Raw genomic sequence first — 26006 nt, 5'->3', positions numbered from 1 at the left:
AATAAATCCTTTTTTTTTTCAATCTTCAGATATGAGCTTGGGCAGCGAATGCTGGCAGATTTTTGAACTGCATCCATTTTCATAACCAAACATAATCCTGTCCTCACGCAAGGTCATGTATAATAAATGATAAGGAGCGAGAACGAGTGCTAATTTTCTCCTTTCTAACCCAGGAATACTAAGGCCAATTGCGACACACCAGTTGCCATACCAGCTGGAATCAAGAACCTCACCGTCAATTGGGGATTTAACCTGGGACATTACTGGCTTATACAGCTCAGTTACAAACTGCCTTAACAGCAGAGCCAGACAGAATCAGTTTGATCATCCATTTAATGATCATTTAACACACTTAAGCAGTTGTACCTGAATATTGTCACTTTGTAGGAGAACGGTAGTCTTTTTAAACTCATGATCACCAGGCTCTGTTGCGTCACCAAACTTAAAGAAAACCAGCCAGCGATGACGAGTCAACTTGCTCTGGAAAAGAAGAGTATGAAGCTGATTTTGTTGCTTCTTTGAAACACGATGTACATTTCTGTTCCACTGTAATTCCAATTTCCATTTGTACATACCTGGAATGAATGTTCAGTGAGCTTTTCCAGATCTGGTAAATACTGCATAACTTCAATATAAATTTCTTTGACATCGAGGCTATTGAGAAACTGTGGAAAAATAATTTAAAATAGGCTACAGAGGAGTTGGAAAAAGTGATTTTTACACGACATGCAAGAGAGCCAAGTAATTTTGCCGATCTTATTGTAATTAAAATTGTAATTACGATCAGTCCGTGAAGGACCATAGGCATCTCTCTCAGTTAGAGCTTGAAAGACACCTCTCCACAACAAACATGGGGCAAGGCAAGGAGAGAGACCTCCATGAGCTACCATAGCCAATACAAAGATTGAACCTGCGCAGCTGGCGTCAAAGCAATAGAACATTTGGAAACATTCCCTGCACAGGAGCTTTTATCCTATTAATCAGGCCCAATTTTTAAAAGGGGGTGTGATTTACAGTAAAATCTGGACAGTTAATTTTGGTAAACATATGAGCATTGCTTCATTAAGTAACTTTGCACATGAGTCAACTCAAACCCGACTTGGAGATACCCAGGAAACATCTGTGAAAACACCCTTAACCTACCTCTGGACTTCTTCACTCTCTGATGGCAAACAAAATATAGTCTACAGTGTGTAAACAAAGAACAATAGAGCACATAAACAGGCCCTTCGGCCCTCCAAGTCTGTACCGGTCATGATACCAACCTTTGCCAAAACCCTCAGCACTTCCTTGTGCCATATCCCTCTATACCCATCCTATCCATGTGTTTGTCAAGATGCCTTTGGAACGCCGTTAATGTTTCTGCTTCCACAACCTCCCCTGGCAACGCGTTCTAGGCACTCAACCCACTCTGCGTAAAAAACCTGCCTCGCATATCTCCTCGAACAGGCGCCGGAATGTGGCGACTAGGGGCTTTTCACAGTAACTTCATTGAAGCCTACTCGTGACAATAAGCGATTTTCATTTCCATACCCTTTGCCTTCTGTGACTGAGCCAGTTCTGTAACTATCTTACCACCTCACCTTTGATCCTGTGTGACTTCACCTTTTGTACCAGTCTGCCATGAAGCATCTTGCCAAAGGCTTTAGTGAAGTCCATGTAAACAACATCCACCGCCCTCCCCTCATCAATTATCTTTGTCACCTCCTCAAAAACCGCGATCAAGTTAGTGAGGCACGACCTCTCCTTCACAAAACCATGCTGTCTATCACTAATGAGTCCACTTGTTTCCAATTGGGTATAAATCCTGTGAATTCTCTCAACTCGTCACTGGTTTTCCATGGGTCTTTATACAATTCATAACTGTTGAGCTTGCCAAGATTGCTCTGATCAAGCAACATCGTAGCTTTTGAGAGAGTGAATGAGAAAGTAAATGGGTGTGAAAGAGAAAGAAAATGTAATGCAACGACTTCAACTAGGATAAGGAGTGGCAGGTTTCAGGGGCCCGCTATGAATCAAAGCTCCATAGTTCTCAGATGCATTTCTGGAGACTGTTGGCAGGCAAAGATTTAGATTTAGATTTAAATTTGTCACTTGTACCGAGGTACAGTGATAAGTATTGTTCTGCGTACAGTCCAGGCAGATTGTTCCGTACGTGAAAAACATAGGACATACAATAAAGACACAAAGTAAATACATAGACATACATATCGGGTGAAGCATACGGAATATAGTGCTACAACAGTCGAGAACATGCGTAGAGAAATCAGTTCAGTCCATAAGAGGGCCATTCAGGAGTCTGGTAACAGCAGGGAAGAAGCTGTTTTTGAATCTGTTAGTGCGTGTTCTCAAACTTTTGTATCTTCTGCCTAATTGAAGAGATTGGAAGAGAAAATAACCCGGGTGGGAGGGGTCTAGGATTACACTACCCACTTTCCCAAGGTAGCGGGATTAGAAAGTGTCCACAGAGGGAAGGCAGGTTCGCGTGTGGACTGGCCTGTGTTCACAACTTTCGGTAGATTCTTGTGGTCTTGGGCCGAGCAGTTGCCATACCAGGCTGTGATGGAATCAGATAGGATGCTTTCTATGCTGCATCTGTAAATTGGTAAGAGTCAATGCGGACATGTCGAATTTCCTTAATTTCCTGAGAATGCATATGTGCTGTTGTGCTTTCTTGGTCATAGCGCGACGTGGATGGACCAGGACAAGGACAGATTTTGGTGACGATTACACCTAGGAATCTGAAGCTGTCAACCAGGAGCGTGTATGACACTTTGCTTCCTGAAGTCGATGACCAGCTCATTAGTTTTGCTGACATTGAGGGAGATATTGTTGTTGTTGCACGACTCCACTAGGTTCTCTATCACCCTCCCATACTGTGACTCATCGTTGTTTAAGATTGGACCCACTACGGCCGTGTCATTAGCAAATGTGTGGATAGAGTTGGAGCTGATTATTGCCACACAGTCGTGTGTGTATAAGGAGTGTAGTAGGGGGCTAAGTATGCAGCCTTGTGGGGCCCCGGTATTGAGGACTATCGGTGATGTGTTGTTGCTTATCTTTACTGATTGTGATCTATAGGTTAGGAAGTTGAGGATCCAGTTGCAGAGGAAGGAGCCAAGTCCTAGGTTTTGGAGTTTGGATATGAGTTTGATTGGGATTATGGAGTTGAAGGCAGAGCTGTAGTCAATGAATAAGAGTCTGAGGTAGGAGCCTTGTTGTCGAGATGCTCCAGAGATGAGTGTCGGGCCAGGGAGATAACATCTGCTGTGGACCAGATGTGTCGGTATGCAAATTACAGTGGATCATGGGAGTCTTGAAGTTTGGAGTTGATGTATTTCATGACTAATTAGGAGGTTCAAAGAAATTGTTTTTGCACCCTGTCACAAACTCAGTTCCTCTTGTGATTCTATTCTCTGCCCAGCCAACTCTCTCAAATTGATTCAGGGGGTCCGATGCCTCTAACTAATTACATCCCAGTATAGAGGAAGCCAATCAGATCTCTAAATCATCTCGGCTGCATGATTTCAGATTTTAAAAACTGAACACATCCCAGCAAAAACAATTTCCACAAATGGACATGCAATACTTTGTATGTATGTTTTGCATATATACTTATATATAAGTACATACCAAGATCCCACCTTTCTGTTTTATGGTAGAACCAGGTGGAAAATAAATTGTTGCACTCGAGGTTATCTCTAAATCTGTACAAAGTTCAGTCTGAGTTGCGCAATCCATCCAGCCCACTTGAACAAGTCCTTCCTAAGAATGAACCAAACCCATTTTGAATAATCAAATGCAAAGAACAGACACTTTAAAGATGTTTTTTCCTAGTTCTAGGTCTTGCAAAATTAAAATGTAAATTACAAAATTCTCTGGAATATTTTATGAATAAGAAACAGCAGTCAAAGGAGTTGAACACATTAAAGGATTGTATCCACCTCTCACATAATACAGCAAAGATTGGAATTCACCAACCCAAGTCATACGAACATGAAACGTTTCCTCTGTTTCTTGGTCCATAGATGCTATCAGATCTGCTGAGTTTATTCAGCATTTTATGCTTCTATTTTAGATTTCACGAATCCGTAGTATTTTGCTTTGATTTATCCACATTATACGATTATATTGATTTATCCACATTTTGGACACCAAGGGATTTAGAATGGCCAATCCACCTAACCTGCACATCTTGAATGCCAAAATGCTGCCATCCACATGAATATTATGGAGGGCCATTACATTGTGTAGTTTTCTTTCATTTATCAAGATGATGGGCATTACAATTAGAGTACAGTTCTATACTTCGTCATAGTCAAACGCAACAAGATGCTTGCAACTTTGTCCAATGTGTCCTAACTGCCATCTCAGGATGGCAATTCCCAACTGCAATATCAAATTCTACAATTTTTCACAATGACAACAGAAGGGGATGAACAGGCACATTCACCAAAATAGCTGGTTTCTAACAATAGTTATCATTTTTAAGTACAAAACATTCCCAATATTTGCACCTGCTATTCTTACAACGTCTATTGGAATTTATAAGATCATTTAAAATTAGAAAAAATATAAAATTGAGGATATGAAAGAAACGTGCTCAACTGTACATTTGTAAACTAGAGCTGGAAGCTGAAAACATGGGGAATGAAATTATTACACTGATTGATGCATCAGTCACAGCGCCAAGGACCGACATTCAATTCCGACCTTGGGTGACTGTCTGTGACAAGTTTGCACTTTCTCCCAGTGTCTGTGCGGGTTGCCTCTGGGTGCTTTGATTTCCTCCCACAATCCAAAGATGTGCAGGTTAGGTGGATTGGCCATTCTAAATCCCTTGGTGTCCAAAAGGTTAGATGGAGTTATAGGATTACAGGGATAGGACGGGGAGTAGGCCTCAGTAGGGTGCTCTTTCAGAGGGGTGTAGACTCAATGGGCCTCCTTCTAAACTATAGCATTTCATGATTGATTCACAGAACGAATTAGACTAAACTGGCAGCTGAGATGGAATTTTCACTAAGAACTGAGTCTAACAAAAATACTTGATAGGTTCCCATTTCTCTACAAATACCTTTTGTTACTTCACCTCCATTTCTGAGGTTTTGACTGCCATTGGCAGTTTCCATAATGTTCAATATATCACTCTAGTTCACATACAGGCATAAGAAGACTGGTAGGCTATTCAACGATTGTTTGCATGACAGCAAATCCAGACTCTGTCTTCACACACGTGGGCTTTCCAGTGGGATTATTGAGCAGCAGTCAGAAGTGGGGCTGACAATTTTCTCGGACTAAGGAGTGCTGAGTCACACTGTAGATCTCTTACCACTATCCAGGTGAGAACAGTTAAGTCAACAAAAGATCAGGAGTCATCTTAGTGTGCAAATGTATGGTTCATGTTATTAATCAATCTCTATGACTGCATTAAAGAGTCAATCATGGATGATAAGCTTTCAGTAAATGGAAAAACAAAACAATCTTATCGAATAATGCACTTGCTATGTGTTCCATTTTAGATAGCAAGCGCATCATGTTTTAATCTTACAAACAATAGACTTACCAGCCTTCCAGCTAACTTCAGCTGTGTCTGTGAAGACAAGCAATCTACAAAACAAAAACAGTGCATTAAAAATTCCTATATTCCAAGAAACTTTTTCACAAAATCATTCAGACTGAGATCAGTAGCAGAAGTGCTAATATCAACCTTAATGCTACTCCTACTACCTATCCTGCAATCATACATTTCCTCCACGATCAGCAGTTCAGGTTATTCACTTGCATTCTTATACCCAATAATTCTCACCCAGGTTAATTAGGGAGTGCATCACAGCTGCAGAAAAGGAGGTAGTTGAGGAGGGTTTGTCTACTGAGTCAGTATGGGTGGAAGTCAGAAACAAGAAAGGAGCAGTCACTTTATTGGGAGTTTTCTATAGACCCCCCAATAGCAGCAGAGAGATAGAGGAACAGATTGGGCGGCAGATCTTGGAAAAGTGCAGAAGTAACAGAGTTGTTGTCATGGGTGACTTCAACGTCCCTAATATTGACTGGAACCTCCTTACTGCAAATGGTTTGGATGGAGCAGATTTTGTCAGGTTTCCTGACTCAATATGTAGATAGGCCGACTAGGGGGGAGGCCATCTCGGACTTGGTGCTCGGCAACGAACCAGGCCAGGTGTCAGATGTCTTGGTGGGAGAGCATTTCAGTGACAGTGACTACAACTCCTTGCCTTTACCATAGTCATGGAGAGGGATAGGAACAGACAGTATGGGAAGGTATTTAAATGGGGGAGGGGAAATTATACTGCTATTAGACAGGAGCTGAGGAGCATAAAGTGGGAACAATTGTTCTTGGGGAAATGTGGGGATTGTTTAAGGAGCACTTGCTGCGAGTGCTGGATAGTCTTGTCCCACTGAGACGAGGAAGGAATGGTAAGGTGATGGAGCCTTGGATGACAAGAGAAGTGGAGCTTCTAGTCAAGAGGAAGAAGGAAGCTTACACAAGGTTGAGGAAGCAAGGATCTGACACGGCTCTAGAGGGTTACAAAGTAGCCAGGAAGGAGCTCAAAAATGGACTTAGGAGCGCTAGAAAGGGGGCATGAAAAAGCCCTGGCGGGAAGGATTAGGGAAAACCCCAAGGTGTTCTAGACTTATATGAGAAATAAGAGGATGATCAGAGTGAGAGTAGGGCTGATCAAGGATAGTGGAGGAAACTTATGCCTAGAGTCTGAGGAGATGGGGGGAGACCCTAAATGAATATTTTGCTTCAGTATTCACTGGAGAGAGGGACCTTGTTGCTCATAAGAACAGTGTGAACCAGGTTAATAAACTCGAACAGGTTGATATTAAGGAGGATGTGCTGGAAATTTTGAAAAGCACTAGGATAGACAAGTCCCCTCGGCCTGACGGGTTATACCCCAGGTTACTACGGGAAGCGAGGGAGGAGATCGCTGCGCCGTTGGCGATGATATTTGTGTCCTCACTCTCCACTGGAGTAGTACTGGATGATTGGAGGGAGGCAACTGTTGTTCCCCTGTTCAAAAAAGCAGATAGGGAAATCCCTGGGAATTACAGACCAGTCAGTCTTAAGTCTGTGGTGAGCAAAATATTGGAAAATGTCTGAGAGATAGGATTTATGATTATTTAGAAAAGCATAGCTTGATTAAAGATAGACCGCATGGCTTTGTGAGGGGCAGGTCATGCCTCACAAGCCTCATTGAATTCTTTGAGGATGTGACGAGACACATTGATGAAAGTCGGGCAGTGGATGTCGTGTATATGGATTTCAGTAAGGAATTTGATAAGGTTCCCCATGGTAAGCTCATTCAGAAAGTTAGGGGGCATGGGATACAGGGAAATTTGGCTGTCTGGATACAGAATTTGCTGGCCAAAAGAAGACAGCGAGTGGTAGTGAATGGAAAGTATTTCGCCTGGAGGTCGGTGACCAGTGGTGTCCCGCAGGGGTCTGTTCTGCAACCTCTGCTCTTTGTGGTTTTTATAAATGACTTGGATGAGAAAGTGGAAGGGTGGGTTAGTAAGTGTGCTGATGACACGAATGTTGGGGGAGTTGGAGAACGTGTTTAGGGCTGTTGCAGGTTACAACAGGACATTGACAGGAAGCAGAGCTGGGCTGAGAAGTGGTAGATGGAGTTCAACCTAGATAAATGTGAAGTGATTCATTTTGGAAGGTTGAATTTGAATGCAGAATACTAGGTTAAAGGCAGGATTCTTGGAAGTGTGGAAGAACAGAGGGATCTTGGGGTCCACGTATATAGATCCCTCAAAGTTGCCATCCAGGTTGATAGGCTTGTTAAGAAGGCATATGGTGTGTTGGCTTTCATTAACAGGGGGATTGAGTTTAAGAGCTGCGAGGTTTTGCTGCAGCTTTATAAAACCCTAGTTAGACCACACTTGGAATATTGTGTCCAGTTCTGGTCGCCTCATTATAGGAAGGATGTGAATGCTTTGGCGAGGGTAAAGAGGAGATTTACCAGGATGCTGCCTGGACTGGAGGGCATGTCTTATGAAGATTGAGGGAACTAGGGCTTTTCTCAGTGGAGCGAAGAAGGAAGAGAGGTGACTTGATGGAGGTATACAAGGTGATGAGAGGCATGGATAGAGCGGATAGCCAGAGACTTTTCCCCAGGGTGGAAATGGCTATCACGATGGGACATCATTTTAAAGTGATTGGAGGAAGGGGAGATGTCAGAGGTAGGTTCTTTACACAGAGAGTGGTGGGTGTGTGGAATGCACTGCCAACAGAGGTGGTGGAGTCAGAGTCATTGAGGACATTTAAGTGACTCTTGGACAGGCACATGGACAGAAGTAAATTGAAGGGACGTAGGTTAGGTTGATCTTAGATTCGGATAAATGGTCGGCACAACATCGTGGGCTGAAGGGCCTATACTGTGCTGTACTGTTCTTTGTTCCTTGTTCCTTATCATTCCCAACACTGATTGTGATATCACTGCTCTCTCTTCCTCACTCATTAGTTATTCAGTTCCAGATTTCATTTCCCTTATTCATTCATATAGCTAATGAATTAAATTGAAATTCAACATCAGGATGGTGTTCAGCTCATTGGTTTACAACTGAACATTTGATTCCACCTGACTTACTGAGCAGTGCAGTTGACCTAATTGCCTAATGGCAAATATTGTGGTGTGTGTGTGTGGTGGTGATGGGTGAATGGTATTAAGGGCACACAGAGATGAGAAAGCGATACGAAAGAGAAACGGAGAACCTCTAACTCCATTAATCAATACCAAGAACTCTCATAACAGAAGATTCACTAGGTTAATCTCAGAGTTGAGGGGGTTGGATTACAAGGAGAGGTTGAGTAGACTGGGACTGTACACGTTGGAATTTAGAACGATGCGTGGGGATCTTATAGAAACATATAAAATTATGAAGGGAATAGATAGGATAGATGCAGGGAGGTTGTTTCCACTGGCAGGTGAAAGCAGAACTCGGGGGCATAGCCTCAAAATAAGGGGAAGTAGATTTAGGACTGAGTTTAGGAGGAACGTCTTCGCCCAAAGGGTTGTGAATCTATGGAATTCCCTGCCCAGTGAAGCAGTTGAGGCTCCTTCATTAAATGTTTTCAAGATAAAGATAGATAGTTTTTTGAAGAGTAAGGGAAAAAAAGGGTTATGGTGTTCGGGCGGGAGAGTGGAGCCGAGTCCACAAAAGATTAGCCATGATCTCATTGAATGGCAGAGCAGGCTCGAAGGGCCAGATGGCCTACTCCTGCTGCTCCTAGTTTTTCTGTTCTTATATTTGAAATTAGATTCTAACCAGAAAACATGAAGCAAAATGACTTCAGTTATTACCTCCTGTTCCGGCACAGAAAGTGACCAGCCAGCCAATTCCAGAAGAGTATGCTGTATTGAATGCACTTGCAAAATTTCCTGACAATAGAAAACATGGTTAATATTCATGTAGCATATACCTTCCTGCATAATTACATTATATTGTTAGTTTAGCTGCAACATTTTGTTAAAACAGCAACCTAGTGATGCACTCATGTGTTGGGCTGCGCAAAACACTTACATCGTCCTCTAAAACTTAGTTTCCTTTTTCCCAACTGTTTTCTCCACCAGTGTTCTCCCTTCTCTGCTTTTTGCCAAGATAAGGCTCAGTAATGTGCATTATTCACTAACGCAGTGCCCAAACAATTATCGTTCTTATGAGGCAGCTAAGTGTCATTAAATTGAGCTTGATCCCATCCTTAACTGAAAAACATAGACTGAGGCCTTAACCCTAGGCATCCCCAATCTTATTTCTCGGAGAGTAGAATTTCTCATTTTGAAAAAAAATGTAAATAGCTAAAGCACAGTGACAAGGAAAACCACAGATTCATTTCCTCGTCTCTGCTGACTTGTCCAACCTGAGCTACTGCAGAAGTAAAACTGCATTCAATAGGTTTCAACTACTCCCAGTGAATATGAGTAAAATTAATTCTGCATGCAAACATTTTTATGAGCTTAAAAAACCTTTAGTGTTTATTTTTTGTATGTCTCATCTCAAGAGACACAGTAGCTACCTGCCCATAATTCTGTCACCTGGGTTGTGACATACTTCATAGCAAATTGGACAAGTTCCTCCTTCGATCGGTCTCCAAGGTATTTCACTGGGCTCTACAAAATAAAAATATTTTAAGTTAGACTACTGAATGACTAAATAGACTAGGAGTATGTTGATACTATTATTACGCAGCTCCAAATTCAGTTAGGAAATTAAGATCACAATCACCATGTTGCAGAATATGTATCGCAAGTTATTTTTCAAAATAATTACACTTCATACAAGTTGTTAAAAAACAACTTTTCTTTCTGTCAGTGTCTTGAGATTACTATGTTTCATGATTCTATTGATAGCTGTTTCAATTATCCTGTCTTTCACGTATATGCTGGTAGAATATTATCTCTTGTGGAAAAACAAGTCCAGACTATTTGATGCCTACCCTTCCTGCTTTAAAGATGTAAAGACTTGGGTAACTGGTAATTCCTTTGGAACGACACAACATCCGGTTATCCCCACAATTGACCGCTCCGATGTGGATTAGGCCATCCATCTCTTTGGCAAATTCTCTCCACTGGAGAGTAAAACAACAACAAATACTTAAAAACTCATTTGTACAGTGTAAAATAAGGTGATGATTCAAAGCATGAACTTTAACATACCGTAGGAGCTAGATCATGGCAGTGTGAACAACGAGGGAAGTAGAAGTTTACAAACCACAATTCTCCAGAGGTAACTGCACCATCTAATAGAAAAAACAAAACAAGTGGGTCCAACTGCATGGAAATAATCACACGAAATTTGATTGACAGTGAACAATAGCATCTGTCAAATCTCAAGTATGAGAACGTCTCACTGGAAAGGCTCAAGGATGATTAATCACTTTGTTCGGGATTAAAATTCTTGCAGGTCATTTAATCTTGGCAGGTGTTTCTGGGGTCCGGTGAAAAGGAAGGAATAATTTTCCATCTGTTCACGCGCAAAATGAAATGAAAAAGTATATTTTATAGAAATTTTAAAAGATGTTTAACTCATTTCAGAGCAGCTTTATTAAGAGGAACCTTCAGGGTTTGTGGGAATTAATAAACACAATTAATAAAATATCGATTGAAAATCATAATTTATGAATAGAAACACTTTAAAGAAAAACTTGTTTGGGTTCAATATGTAAAAACAGTGGACGGGATTCTCCGAGCGCCCGCCAGGGGGCGCCGTCAATCCTGCCCCACCGCTCTGACACCGGCTGCTGTATTCTCCGGCGCAGTTTTCGGGTAGGGGCAGGGTTTATGCCACGCCGGTCGGGGGCCATTGGCAGCGGTCCCCCCCCCGGCAATTCTCTGGGCCCTGATGGGACGAGTGGCCGTCAGTTCCTGGCCAGTCCCGCCAGCGTGAAATGGACATGGCGGGACCTGACTGGTAGGCCGTCTAATGGAGTCCTCGGGGGGGGGGGGGGGGGGGGGGGGGGGCATAAACCTCTGGAAACCTAGCAAACCTGGAAAGAGAAACAATTAAGTTTGAGTTTCAGAATGACAGCTCGAGGCTAAACATTCACTCATTTGTTCTCTCCACACATACTGACTGACCAGCTGCTTTGCGTTTTCAGCATTGTGATTTTCTTTCAGATCAGCATTTGTAATTTTTCCCTGTGAAGATAATCATAGAATCCCCACAGTGCAGAAGGAGGCCATTCGGCCCATCAAGTCTGCACCGACCATCCGAAAGAGCACCCCAGGTCTGAGGCATTCAAGTCAGGCGACCCTGACCTATACAAGAAATCCAGGTACGACCTCCGCAAAGCTATTCGAGATGCCAAGAGAGAATATCAGACCAAGCGAGAGTTACAGACTAGCGTTACAGACTTTTGGCAGCTGTGGCAAGGCCTAAACAACATAACGGACTACAAAGCGAAGCCGAGCAGTATCTCCAGTAGCAGCACACCCCTTCCCGATGAACTGAATGCATTCTACACTCGGTTTGAGCAGGAAACCAACGATCCGCAGTCGAGTGCCCCAGCAGCCCATAACACACCCATACCCACCATCACAGCTTCCGAAGTCAGATCGGCTTTCCTGAAAGTGAACCCTCGTAAGGCGAAGGTCTAGCGGGAACCCTGGTCATGCACTCAGAGCCTGCGCGGACCAGCTGGCAGATGTGATGGCGGACATCTTTAACCTGTCCCTACTCTGTTCCGAGGTCCCTACCTGCTTCAAGAAGACCACCATCATACCAGTGCCAAAGAAAAGCCAGGCAACGTGCCTCAATGACTACTGTCCGGTGGCCTGATGTCAGTCGTCAGGAAGTGCTTTGAGAGGTTGGTCATGAAGCGCATCACCTCCATACTCCCAGAACACCTTGACCCACTGCAATTCACATACCGCTGCCATCTCCCTGGCCCCACACTCATCCCTAGAGCATCTCGACAACAAGGACCCCGACATCAGTCTCCTCTTTATTGACTACAGCTCCAACTTCAACACCATAATCCCAGCCAAGCTCACATCAAAGCTCCAAAACCTAGGACTTGGCTCCTTACTCTGTAACTGGATCCTTGACTTTCTAACCCACAGACCACAATCAGCAAGATTAAACAACAACACTTCCTCCACAATAGTCCTCGATACGGGGCCCCGCAAGGCTGCATACTTAGCACCCGACTATACTCCCTGTACACACACGACTGCGTGTGTGTTCCAACTCCATCTACAATTTGGTTCCAACTCCATCTACAAGTTTGTTGACGATACAACCGTAGTGGGCCGGATTTTGAATAACAACAAGTCCGAATACAGGAGGGAGATTGAGAACCTAGTGCAGTGAGGCAGTGACAACAATCTATCCCCCAATGCCAGCAAAACTAGACAGCTGGTCATTGACTTCAGAAAGCAAAGTACTGTACACACCCCTGTCAGCATCAATGGGGCCAAGGTGGAGATAGTTAGCAGTTTCAAATTCCTAGGGGTACACATCTCCAAAAATCTGTCCTGGTCCACCCACGTCGACACTACCACCAAGAAAGCACAACAGCACCTATACCGCCTCAGGAAACTAAGGAAATTCGGCAGGTCCACATTAACTCTGATCAACGTTTACAGATGCACCATAGAACGCAACTTATCTGGCTGCATCACAGCCTGGTATGGCAACTTCTCGGCCCAAGACCGCAAGAAACTTCAGAGAGTTGTGAATACAGCCCAGTCTATCACACAAACCTGCCTCCCATCCATTGACTCCATCTACACCTTCCGCTGCCTAGGGAAAGCAGGAAGCATAATCAAAGACCCCTCCCACCCGGCTTACTCCCTTCTTCCAACTTCTTCCATCGGGCAGGAGATATAAAAGTCTGAGAACACGCATGAACAGACTGTAAAACAGCTTCTTCCCTGCTGTTACAGACTCCTAAACGACCCTCTTATGGACTGACCTCATTAACACTACACCCCTGTATGCTTCACCCGACTCCGGTGTTATGTAGTTACATTGTGTACCTTGTGCTGCCCTATTCTGTATTTTCTTTTATTTCCTTTTCAACAAAGAACAAAGAAATGTACAGCACAGGAACAGGCCCTTCGGCCCTCCAAGCCCGTGCCGACCATGCTGCCCGACTAAACTACAATCTTCTACACTTCCTGGGTCCGTATCCTTCTATTCCCATCCTATTCATATATTTGTCAAGATGCCCCTTAAATGTCCATATCGTCCCTGCTTCCACTACCTCCTCCGGTAGCGAGTTCCAGGCACCCACTACCCTCTGCGTAAAAAACTTGCCTCGTACATCTACTCTAAACCTTGCCCCTCTCACCTTAAACCTATGCCCCCTAGTAATTGACCCCTCTACCCCGGGAAAAAGCCTCTGACTATCCACTCTGTCTATGCCCCTCATAATTTTGTATACCTCTATCAGGTCGCCCCTCAACCTCCTTCGTTCCAGTGAGAACAAACCGAGTTTATTCAACCGCTCCTCATAGCTAATGCCCACCATACCAGGCAACATTCTGGTAAATCTCTTCTGCACCCTCTCTAAAGCCTCCACATCCTTCTGGTAGTGTGGCGACCAGAATTGAACACCATACTCCAAGTGTGGCCTAACTAAGGTTCTATACAGCTGCAACATGACTTGCCAATTCTTATACTCAATGCCCCGGCCAATGAAGGCAAGCATGCCGTATGCCTTCTTGACTACCTTCTCCACCTGTGTTGCCCCTTTCAATGACCTGTGGACCTGTACTCCTAGATCTCTTTGACTTTCAATACTCTTGAGGGTTCTACCATTCACTGTATATTCCCTACCTGCATTAGACCTTCCAAAATGCATTACCTCACATTTGTTCGGATTAAACTCCATCTGCCATCTCTCCGCCCAAGTCTCCAGACAATCTAAATCCTGCTGTATCCTCCGACAGTCCTCATCGCTATCCGCAATTCCACCAACCTTTGTGTCGTCTGCAAACTTACTAATCAGACCAGTCACATTTTCCTCCAAATCATTTATATATACTACAAAGATCAAAGGTCCCAGCACTGATCCCTGTGGAACACCACTGGTCACAGCCCTCCAATTAGAAAAGCATCCCTCCATTGCTACTCTCTTGCCTTCTATGGCCTAGCCAGTTCTGTATCCACCTTGCCAGCTCACCCCTGATCCCGTGTGACTTCACCTTTTGTACTAGTCTACCATGAGGGACCTTGTCAAAGGCCTTACTGAAGTCCATATAGACAACATCTACTGCCCTACCTGCATCAATCATCTTAGTGACCTCCTCGAAAAACTCTATCAAGTTAGTGAGACACGACCTCCCCTTCACAAAACCGTGCTGCCTCTCACTAATACGTCCATTTGCTTCCAAATGGGAGTAGATCCTGGCTCGAAGAATTCTCTCCAGTAATTTCCCTACCACTGAAGTAAGGCTCACCGGCCTGTAGTTCCCGGGATTATCCTTGCTACCCTTCTTAAACAGAGGAACAACATTGGCTATTCTCCAGTCCTCCGGGACATCCCCTGAAGACAGCGAGGATCCAAAGATTTCTGTCAAGGCCTCAGCAATTTCCTCTCCAGCCTCCTTCAGTATTCTGGGGTAGATCCCATCAGGCCCTGGGGACTTATCTACCGTAATATTTTTTAAGACACCCAACACCTCGTCTTTTTGGATTACAATGTGACCCAGGCTATCTACACCCCCTTCTCCAGACTCAACATCGACCAATTCCTTCTCTTTGGTGAATACTGAGGCAAAGTATTCATTTAGTACCTCGCCCATTTCCTCTGGCTCCACACATAGATTCCCTTGCCTATCCTTCAGTGGGCCAAACCTTTCCCTGGCTACCCTCTTGCTTTTTATGTACGTGTAAAAAGCCTTGGGATTTTCCTTAACCCTATTTGCCAATGACTTTTTGTGACCCCTTCTAGCCCTCCTGACTCCTTGCTCAAGTTCCTTCCTACTTTCCTTATATTCCACGCAGGCTTCGTCTGTTCCCAGCCTTTTAGCCCTGACAAATGCCTCCTTTTTCTTTTTGACGAGGACTACAATATCACTCGTCATCCAAGGTTCCCGAAAATTGCCGTATTTATCTTTCTTCCTCACAGGAACATGCCGGTCCTGTATTCCTTTCAACTGCCACTTGAAAGCCTCCCACATGTCAGATGTTGATTTGCCCTCAAACATCCGCCCCCAATCTATGTTCTTCAGTTCCCGCCTAATATTGTTATAATTAGCCTTCCCCCAATTTAGCACATTCATTCTCGGACTACTCTTATCCTTGTCCACCAGTACTTTAAAACTTACTGAATTGTGGTCACTGTTACCGAAATGCTCCCCTACTGAAACATCTACCACCTGGCCGGGCTCATTCCCCAATACCAGGTCCAGTACCGCCCCTTCCCTAGTTGGACTGTCTACATATTGTTTTAAGAAGCCCTCCTGGATGCTCCTTACAAACTCCGCCCCGTCTAAGCCCCTGGCACTAAGTGAGTCCCAGTCAATATTGGGGAAGTTGAAGTCTCCCATCACCACAACCCTGTTGTTTTTACTCTTTTCCAAAATCTGTCTACCTATCTGCTCCTCTATCTCCCGCTGGCTGTTGGGAGGCCTGTAGTATACCCCCAACATTGTGACTGCACCCTTCTTATTCCTGATCTCTACCCATATAGCCTCACTGCCCTCTGAGGTGTCCTCTCGCAGTACAGCTGTGATATTTCTTTTCATGTACTTAATGATCTGTTGAGCTGCTTGCAGAAAAACACTTTTCACTGTATCTTGGTACACATGACAATGAACAAAATCCAATCCACCTATGCCCACTCCCCTGCCCTACCCCTGTAACTACACCCATCCCTGTAACCACACCTAACCGTTGAACATTAAGGGGCAATTTAGCATGGCCAATCCATCTCGCCTACACATCTTTGAACCGTGGAAGGAAACGCACACAGACATGGGGAGAATGTGCAGACAGTCACCCAAGGTAGGAATCAAACCCGGGTCCTTGGCGCTGTGAGGCAGCAGTTCTAACCGCTGTGCCACTGTTCCGCCCAATATATGGACTTTTTTCATATATTTATCATTTTCTTCAACTGCAGTAGCCATTTTAAAAGGTAAGAAGTATATGCAGTGTTAATCCAGTTTGCCAACATTTAATTACATTATCTACACAGACAAAGATTAAAAAATTAAGAAAAATCTGCCTTCCGTATTTAAAATAACTATCATTGAACACAAATAGATAAAATACATGCACACCAGCTCCCTTCCACCTCCTTTCCTGCCCCTTGTTGCACAGTACATCCCACCAGATATTATAATAGCTGTAGCAGTCATTTAAATGAAATTTATTTTGTTCAGTAGGGCTCCTAATGTTCTACACAACATACACACTTTCTAAAATGAAACTCTAAAACCAAACTTACCAAAGTCTCCTTTATCCAATGTTATAATTTCAGCATCATCATCATAAATGCCTAGGTGCAGAAAAGAAGCAAAAATGTGTGCGAACCATTTATACTTTTCTTTGTTTTTTGTATTGATTGAAACACCTCAAATCAATTCATGTAGTTACAGTTATGGACATTAAATCGGAAAACCATTATATTTAATTATACTATCGATATTAAATATTCAGTGCTGGTATGTGAGTAGAGGACACACATTGAGGGAGATAAATATTTTACATTATTTATTGCAAGGGTAAAATAACATGGAGAAAATGTATTAAATGTAACTTTAAACAAAAAAATACCTGTACATTAAAACATTTTCAAAAGATGGAACAAATTTAAACTAACAGGGGGATGGGATTCAGAGCAAGGGAAATCAAGAACAAGAGAAAAAGACAGAAAGGAGAATAAGAAAGTGATAGGCAGAGAAATCAAGGGCCTGTGTCAGATAATGACCTGTAAAAATAGTAGAGATGGGACAAGGAACATTAAAAGGAATAGCCTTAAGGTTTTGTACCTGAACGCATGGAGCATTCAAAATAAAATGGACAAATTAGTTGCGCAGATAGATGTCACGGGATATGATTATAGTTGGAATTGTGGAGACTTGGTTCCAAAATGACCAAGGATGGTAACTAAACATTGAGGGCTATTCTGTTTTTAGGAAGGTCAGACAGAAAGGAAAAGTTGGTGGAGTTGCATTGTTGATTAAATGAGATAAAACATTGAGGAAACATATTAATGCAGATGATGTGGAATCTGTCCAGGTCAAGTTAAGAAACATCAAGAGGCAAAAAACATTCATAGGGGTGGTATACAGACCACCAAACTGCAGTGGTAATTTTGGGAATAGCATTAGACAGGAAATCAGAGATGCATGTGATAAAGGAACATCTATGATTATGGGTGACTTTAGTCTGCATATAGATTGGGTGACTCAAATTAGTCACAGTACAATAGAGGAGGAACTTCTGAAGTGTATACGGGATGGTTTTCTGGACCAGTATGTTGAGGAACCAACAAGGGAACAGGTCATTTTGGACTGGGTGTTGTGCAATGAGAATCCAGTTGGTAATCCAGTTGTGAGAGAACCCTTGGGGATGTGTGACCATAATTTTCCCCCTGTCTGCATGGGTTTCCTCCGGGTGCTCTGGTTTCCTCCCATTAGTCCCGAAAGACGTGCTGTTAGGTAATTTGGATGTTCTGAATTCTCCCTCTGTGTACCTGAACAGGCGCCGGAATGTGGCGACTAGGGGTTTTTCACAGTAACTTATTGCAGTGTTTTAAAAAAATAAATTTAGAGTACCCAATTCATTTTTTTCAATTAAAGGGCAATTTAGCATGGCCAATCCACCTACCCTGCACATCTTTGGGTTGTGGGGGCAAAACCCACGCAAATACGGGAAGAATGTGCAAACTCCACACGGACAGTGACCCAGAGCCTGGATCGAACCTGGGACCGCGGCGCCATGAAGCTGCAGCGCCACCGCGCTACTCTTTTTTGCAGTGTTAATGTAAGCCTACTGATGACAATAAAAAGGTTATAAATATGGTAGAATTCTTTATGAAGGTGAATGGTGAGGTAGTTAATTCTGAGACCTGGGTCCTGAATCTCAATAAAGGTAACTATAATGGAACTTCCGGGTGCGGCGATGACCAGCTGAGTCGCACGTTTCGGCAGCTCCCTGTGAAACGGACTTTTGGGCTCTTGATAGGAGCCCCAACGGCAATTTTAACGGCTGAAAACACCGTGCGGTAAACCAGAAGGGTGTTCCCCCTGGACACGGATGGAAAAAGGAGAGGAAAGTGGCCGGATTGCAGCGGATCCTTTGGAGCAGCGGCAAGGAAGGCAAGCAGAAACCAAGATGGCGTCGGAAGGTGGCAGTTTCATATGGGGCCCTGAACAACAAGAGTTTTTGAAACGCTGCGTGGAGGAGATAAAAAAGGAAATGAAGAAAGAGTTGTTGGCCCCGATATTACAGGCGATTGAAGGGCTGAAAGAGGAACAAAAGACCCAGGAGCAGGAGCTTCGGGTCGTGAAGGCGAAAGCAGCAGAGAATGAAAACGATATACAGGGCCTGGTGGTGAAGTCGGAGATACAGGAGGCACACCAGAAACGATCTGTGGAGAGGTTGGAGGCACTGGAAAATAACGCAAGGAGGAACAACTTGAGGATTCTTGGCCTTCCTGAAGGTGTGGAGGGGGCGGACGTCGGGGCATATGTGAGCACGATGCTGCACTCGTTAATGGGAGTGGAGGCCCCGACGGGTCCGTTGGAGGTGGAGGGAGCATACCGAGTTATGGTGCGAGGATCGAGAGCAGGAGAAGCTCCCAGAGCCATAGTGGTGAGATTTCTCCGTTTTAAGGATAGAGAAATGGTCCTTAGATGGGCAAAGAAAACTCGGTGTAGTAAATGGGAGAACGCGGTGATCCGCGTCTATCAAGATTGGAGTGCGGAGGTGGCGAGAAGGAGGGCGAGCTTTAATCGGGCCAAAGCGGTACTTCACAAAAAAAAGATAAAGTTTGGAATGCTGCAACCGGCAAGACTGTGGGTCACATATCAAGGGAGGCACCACTACTTTGAGACGGCGGATGAAGCGTGGACTTTTATTGTAGAAGAAAAATTGGAATGATTGGACGACGAAAATGAACGTTTGGACAAAGTGGTGGGACGAGTGGGGGGGGGGGGGGGGGGGGGGGGGGGGGGGGGGGGGAGGGGGCGAAGAGGGATTGTATGATTAATCCTGCGGTATGGTAACTTTTCTTTCTCCCACAGGTGGTGATGGGGGGAGGTGGAGAGGGAGAGGAGATGGGGCGTTGGCCACGGGAGGCGGGGCCGAGGGAGAGGCGCGGGCTTGGTTCCCGCGCTATGATAATTATGGCGGGAATAGAGAAGCAGGAAGGAGGGGGCGCCGCACGGGGCGAGCCGTGATCACGGGGGGAAGCCGAGGTCAGCCAGAGTTTGCTGACTTCTGGGAGCAACATGGGGGGGAGTAATTACGCTAGCGGGGGGTCTAGCGGGGGGGGGGGGGGGGGGAGGGGGGAATTACTGGGTTGCTGCTGCTGGGGAAAGGGGGGAGTGGGTACGGGAAAGGATGGGCGGGGGGGCACCGTCTGGGAGAAATACAGCTGCGTGGGAACTGGGCGAGAAGCTGGAAAAAGATGATGGCTAACCGGCAAGGGGGGGGGGTTGGGAAGCCCCCCAACTCGGCTGATCACGTGGAACGTGAGGGGGCTTAACGGGCCGATAAAGAGGGCACGAGTACTCGCACACCTTAAGAAACTTAAAGCAGATGTGGTCATGTTACAGGAAACGCACCTGAAACTGATAGATCAGGTTAGGTTGCGCAAAGGATGGGTAGGGCAGGTGTTCCATTCGGGGCTGGATGCGAAAAACAGGGGGGTGGCTATATTAGTGGGGAAGCGGGTAATGTTCAAGGCAAAGACTATAGTGGCGGATAACGGGGGCAGATACGTGATGGTGAGTGGCAAATTACAGGGAGAGATGGTGGTGTTGGTAAACGTGTATGCCCCGAATTGGGACGATGCCAATTTTATGAGGCGAATGCTAGGACGCATCCCAGACCTAGAGACCGGAAAGCTGATAATGGGGGGAGACTTTAACACGGTGTTGGAACCAAGGCTGGATAGGTCGAAGTCCAGGACTGGTAGGAGGCCGGCAGCAGCCAAGGTGCTTAAGGATTTTATGGAGCAGATGGGAGGGGTGGACCCGTGGAGATTCAGTAGACCTAGGAGTAAGGAGTTCTCGTTTTTCTCCTATGTCCATAAAGTCTATTCACGCATAGACTTTTTTGTGTTGGGTAGGGCATTGATCCCGAGGGTGAGGGGAACGGAATATACGGCTATAGCCATTTCGGATCATGCCCCACACTGGGTAGACTTGGAGATAGGGGAGGAAACAAGAGGGCGTCCACCCTGGAGAATGGACATGGGACTAATGGCGGATGAGGGGGTGTGCTTAAGGGTGAGGGGATGCATTGAAAAGTACTTGGAACTCAATGACAATGGGGAGGTTCAGGTGGGAGTGGTCTGGGAGGCGCTGAAGGCGGTGGTTAGGGGGGAGCTGATATCAATAAGGACACATAAAGGGAAGCAGGAGAGTAAGGAACGGGAGCGGTTGTTGCAAGAACTTTTGAGGGTGGACAGACAGTATGCGGAAGCACCGGAGGAGGGACTGTATAGGGAAAGGCAAAGGCTGCATGTGGAATTTGACTTGCTGACCACAGGCACTGCAGAGGCACAATGGAGGAAGGCGCAGGGTGTACAGTATGAATATGGAGAGAAGGCGAGCAGATTGCTGGCACACCAATTGAGGAAAAGGGGAGCAGCGAGGGAAATAGGGGGGGTGAGAGACGAAGATGGAGAGACGGAGCGGGGAGCGGAGAGAGTGAATGAAGTGTTTAAGACATTTTATAAAAAATTGTATGAAGCTCAACCCCCGGATGGGAGGGAGAGAATGATGGAGTTTTTGGATCGGCTGGAAATTCCCAAGGTGGAAGAGCAGGAAAGGATGGGATTGGGAGCACAGATCACGGTAGAAGAAGTGGTGAAAGGAATTAGGAACATGCAGACGGGAAAGGCCCCGGGACTGGACGGATTCCCAGTTGAATTTTACAGAAAATATTTGGACTTGCTCGCCCCGCTACTGACGAGGACCTTTAACGAGGCAAAGGAAAGGGGACAACTGCCCCCGACTATGTCAGAAGCAACGATATTGCTTCTTTTAAAGAAGGAAAAGGATCCGCTACAATGCGGGTCCTACAGACCAATCTCCCTCCTCAATGTAGATGCCAAGGTCTTGGCCAAGGTAATGGCAATGAGAATAGAGGAATGTGTCCCGGGGGTGGTTCATGAGGACCAAACTGGGTTTGTGAAGGGGAGACAGCTGAACACGAACATACGGAGGTTGTTAGGGGTAATGATGATGGCCCCACCAGAGGGTGAAACGGAGATAGTAGTGGCGATGGATGCCGAGAAAGCATTTGATAGAGTGGAGTGGGATTATCTGTGGGAGGTGTTGAGGAGATTTGGGTTCGGAGAGGGGTATGTTAGATGGGTGCAGCTGTTGTATAGGGCCCCAGTGGCGAGTGTGGTCACGAATGGATGGGGATCGGCATATTTTCGGCTCCATAGAGGGACAAGGCAGGGATGTCCTCTGTCCCCATTACTGTTTGCACTGGCGATTGAGCCCCTGGCGATAGCGCTGAGAGGTTCCAAGGGATGGAGGGGAATACTTAGGGGAGGAGAAGAACACCGGGTATCTTTATATGCGGATGATCTGCTACTATATGTGGCGGATCCAGCGGAGGGGATGCCAGAAATAATGCGGATACTTGGGGAGTTTGGGGATTTTTCAGGGTATAAATTGAACATGGGGAAGAGTGAGCTGTTTGTGGTGTATCCAGGGGAGCAGAGTAGAGAAATAGAAGACCTACCGTTGAGGAAGGTAACAAGAGACTTTCGTTACCTGGGGATCCAGATAGCTAAGAATTGGGGCACATTGCACAGGCTAAATTTGACGCGGTTGGTGGAACAGATGGAGGAAGATTTCAAGAGATGGGATATGGTAGCATTGTCAATGGCAGGGAGGGTGCAGGCGGTTAAGATGGTGGTCCTCCCGAGATTCCTCTTTGTGTTTCAGTGTCTCCCGGTGGTGATCACGAAGGCTTTTTTCAAAAGGATAGAAAAGAGTATCATGGGTTTTGTTTGGGCCGGGAAGACTCCGAGAGTGAGGAAGGGATTCTTACAGCGTAGTAGGGATAGGGGGGGGCTGGCACTACCGAGCCTCAGTGAGTATTATTGGGCCGCTAATATTTCAATGGTGAGTAAGTGGATGGGAGAGGAGGAAGGAGCGGCGTGGAAGAGATTAGAGAGGGCGTCCTGTAGGGGGACCAGCCTGCAGGCTATGGTGACAGCCCCATTGCCGTTCTCACCAAGGAACTATACCACGAGTCCGGTGGTGGTAGCTACACTGAAGATTTGGGGACAGTGGAGACGGCATAGGGGAAAGACCGGAGCACTGGGGGGGTCCCCGATAAGAAACAACCATAGGTTTGCCCCGGGGGGAATGGATGGGGGATATGGAATGTGGCAAAGAGCAGGTATAACGCAATTGAAAGATCTATTTGTGGATGGGAAGTTTGCGAGTCTGGGAGCGCTGACCGAGAAATATGGGTTGCCCCAAGGGAATGCATTCAGGTACATGCAATTGAGGGCTTTTGCGAGGCAACAGGTGAGGGAATTCCCGCAGCTCCCGACACAAGAGGTGCAGGACAGAGTCATCTCAAAGAAATGGGTGGGGGACGGTAAGGTGTCGGATATATATAGGGAAATGAGAGACGAAGGGGAGACTATGATGGACGAACTAAAAGGGAAATGGGAAGAAGAGCTAGGGGAGGAAATTGAGGAGGGGATGTGGGCAGATGCCCTAAACAGGGTAAACTCGTCGTCCTCGTGCGCCAGGCTAAGCCTGATTCAGTTTAAGGTATTACACAGGGCACATATGACTGGAACACGGCTCAGTAAATTTTTTGGGGTGGAGGATAGGTGTGCGAGGTGCTCGAGAAGCCCAGCGAATCATACCCATATGTTTTGGTCATGCCCGGCACTACAGGGGTTTTGGATGGGGGTGGCAAAGGTGCTTTCGAAAGTAGTAGGAGTCCGGGTCGAACCAAGCTGGGGGTTGGCTATATTTGGGGTTGCACAAGAGCCAGGAGTGCAGGAGGCGAAAGAGGCCGATGTTTTGGCCTTTGCGTCCCTAGTAGCCCGGCGCAGAATATTGCTAATGTGGAAAGAAGCCAAGCCCCCGGGGGTGGAGACCTGGATAAATGATATGGCGGGGTTCATAAAGTTAGAGCGGATTAAGTTCGTCCTAAGGGGGTCGGCTCAAGGGTTTACTAGGCGGTGGCAACCGTTCGTCGAATATCTTGCGGAAAGATAGATAGGGGAGAACAAAGAAGGCAGCAGCAGCGGCCCAGGACTTTGGGGGGGGGGGGGGGGGGGGGGGGATGGGGGGGGGGGGGGGGGGTGGCCTGAGACAAGGCAGTTGCCAATTAGGGCTAGTTTTTATTTTTTGTTATTTAATATTTATTTATTTGTTGTTGTTTTTGTTTAAATTTAAAAAGGTCATTATTATCTGTATTGTTACAATGTTGTGTAAAGGATGCACAATGTACTGTGTTGGTTGACCAAAAATTTTCAATAAAATATTATTTAAAAAAAAAAGGTAACTATAATGGTATGAGGCATGAGCTGGCTATGATGGATTGGGAAACATTACTGAAAGGAAGGACAGCGGACAGGCAATGGCAGGCATTCAAGGAACGGATAGGCAAACTCCAAAAGTTGTTCATTCCTTTTGGCGCAACAGTAGAAAGGGAGCTGTGGCCAAACCATAGTTTACAAGAGAAATTAGAGATCGTATTAGATTCAAAAAAGAGGCACACAATTTAGATAGAAAAGCAATAGATCGGAGGATTGGGAACAGCTTAAAATTCAGCAAAGGCAGACCAATGGATTGATTAAGAAGGGGAAAATATAATTTGAAAGTAAACTAGCGGAGAACATAAAAACTGACCGTAAAAGTTTCTAAAGGTATGAAAAGAGAAAAAGATTGCTAAAACTTTACAGTCAGAAATGGGGGAATTCATAACAGGGAACAAAGAAATGGTTGAGGAACTAAATGCATGCTTTGCTTCTGTCTTCACAGAGGAAGACATGAATAATGTACCGGAAGTTCTGAGAAACACTTAGTCAGGAGCTGAAGGAAATTAGGATTAGTAAAGAAATGGTTTTGGGTAAGTGAATAGGATTGAAGGTGGACAAATCTTCAGGGCCTGATAATCTTCATCCCAGAGCACTTTAGGAAGTGGCCCGAGAAATAGTAGATCCATTGGTGGCCATTTTCCAAAATACTTTGGACACTGGACGGTTCCTACAGACTGGAGGGTAGTGAATGTTACCCCACAATTAGGAAACCATCCATAGCGGGACATACAATGTTAACATTACAGCTTAATGTTGTTTTAAAACTGGAAAAAGTTAGTAATGCAACAGGTTTTACGTGTGTGTGTATCTGTAGATGATCTGTGAACGATTGGAAGGCAGAAGCGATCAAAGCTAGGAAATCACAGGATATTTTGATTGTTTGTTTAGCATTTTGGATTCCCCAAAAATGGATTCATCTTCTCCAAGTCCACACTATCAAATTTCTTTAGAATTTTAAAAGCCTTCAGCAGGTCACCCAGAGTCTTTGCTTTTCTAGAGAAAGCCTGTTCAGGCACTCCTGACGGTTGGAGCTTCACAGTTCTGGTATAATTCTTGGAAATTATTTCTGCAACTTGCACAATTCTCCCAATACGCTTTGTAATATGGAGACCAGAATTGTGCACAATATTCTAAATGCTGAACTGTTAGATACAGTGTGCTTATGCAAAGATATGCGGAAACCAGTGCAAGGGGAAACAGTGTGCAAGTTTCTTCCATGTGCTTTGTATTTTTCTGAGACATCCAGAAGTTCCTTAAAAAATTATAAAAATGATATTTAAAAAAAGATATTGGTTCCAGACTGGCATTGATAAAATATGATATGCAAATAGAAGATCCAAATTCAGTTTGTTATATTACACAGAGATGAATAATATAGGAACATTGGTTATATATGCTTGTGCACATGTTGATAATGATTGGGATCAAATAGTGATTCTCGGCAACAAATTGAATTCAGGCTTATTAGATTTCTGTGTGACATGAAATGTATTTACACAAATCAGCCTCTATAGACAAATTAAAAATAAAAATATATTTTCTTACCAAAGTCATAACGGTAAAAATTCCAGCTTTCATACTGGCCACCCTGATGATCCTGAAGGCCTTTCTCACCATATTTATCATACTTTTTCCGAAGCTCCTCATCTTTTAAAACTTCATAAGCTCTATTTATTTTCAAAAAGTTGTCATGTGCTTCTTGATTATTCTATTAAAACAGGAAAGAGTGGTAAATACTCAAGTTGATTAACAATGTTGGCTAACTTTG

The 26006-nt window shown here is 44.9% G+C and overlaps 1 protein-coding gene across 1 annotated transcript in view; it reads right to left on the bottom strand.

The window, feature by feature from the left end:
• Nucleotides 1–26006, bottom strand: part of dnajc10 (DnaJ (Hsp40) homolog, subfamily C, member 10) — a 123746-nt gene that overhangs the window by 76286 nt on the left and 21454 nt on the right. Inside the window, exons 3-12 of the mRNA XM_072477641.1 lie at nucleotides 25784–25946; nucleotides 16925–16975; nucleotides 10686–10768; nucleotides 10466–10597; nucleotides 10046–10139; nucleotides 9333–9410; nucleotides 5564–5607; nucleotides 3634–3765; nucleotides 576–665; nucleotides 367–480 (exon numbers count right to left, since the gene is read on the bottom strand). Coding sequence (XP_072333742.1) covers nucleotides 367–480; nucleotides 576–665; nucleotides 3634–3765; nucleotides 5564–5607; nucleotides 9333–9410; nucleotides 10046–10139; nucleotides 10466–10597; nucleotides 10686–10768; nucleotides 16925–16975; nucleotides 25784–25946 — 981 coding nt within the window. The remainder of the gene's footprint in view (nucleotides 1–366; nucleotides 481–575; nucleotides 666–3633; nucleotides 3766–5563; nucleotides 5608–9332; nucleotides 9411–10045; nucleotides 10140–10465; nucleotides 10598–10685; nucleotides 10769–16924; nucleotides 16976–25783; nucleotides 25947–26006) is intronic.

Source organism: Scyliorhinus torazame, chromosome 2 (assembly GCF_047496885.1).
Source record: "Scyliorhinus torazame isolate Kashiwa2021f chromosome 2, sScyTor2.1, whole genome shotgun sequence".
NCBI classification, from domain to species: domain Eukaryota; kingdom Metazoa; phylum Chordata; class Chondrichthyes; order Carcharhiniformes; family Scyliorhinidae; genus Scyliorhinus; species Scyliorhinus torazame.
This window is presented reverse-complemented; position numbering and strand designations above follow the sequence as displayed.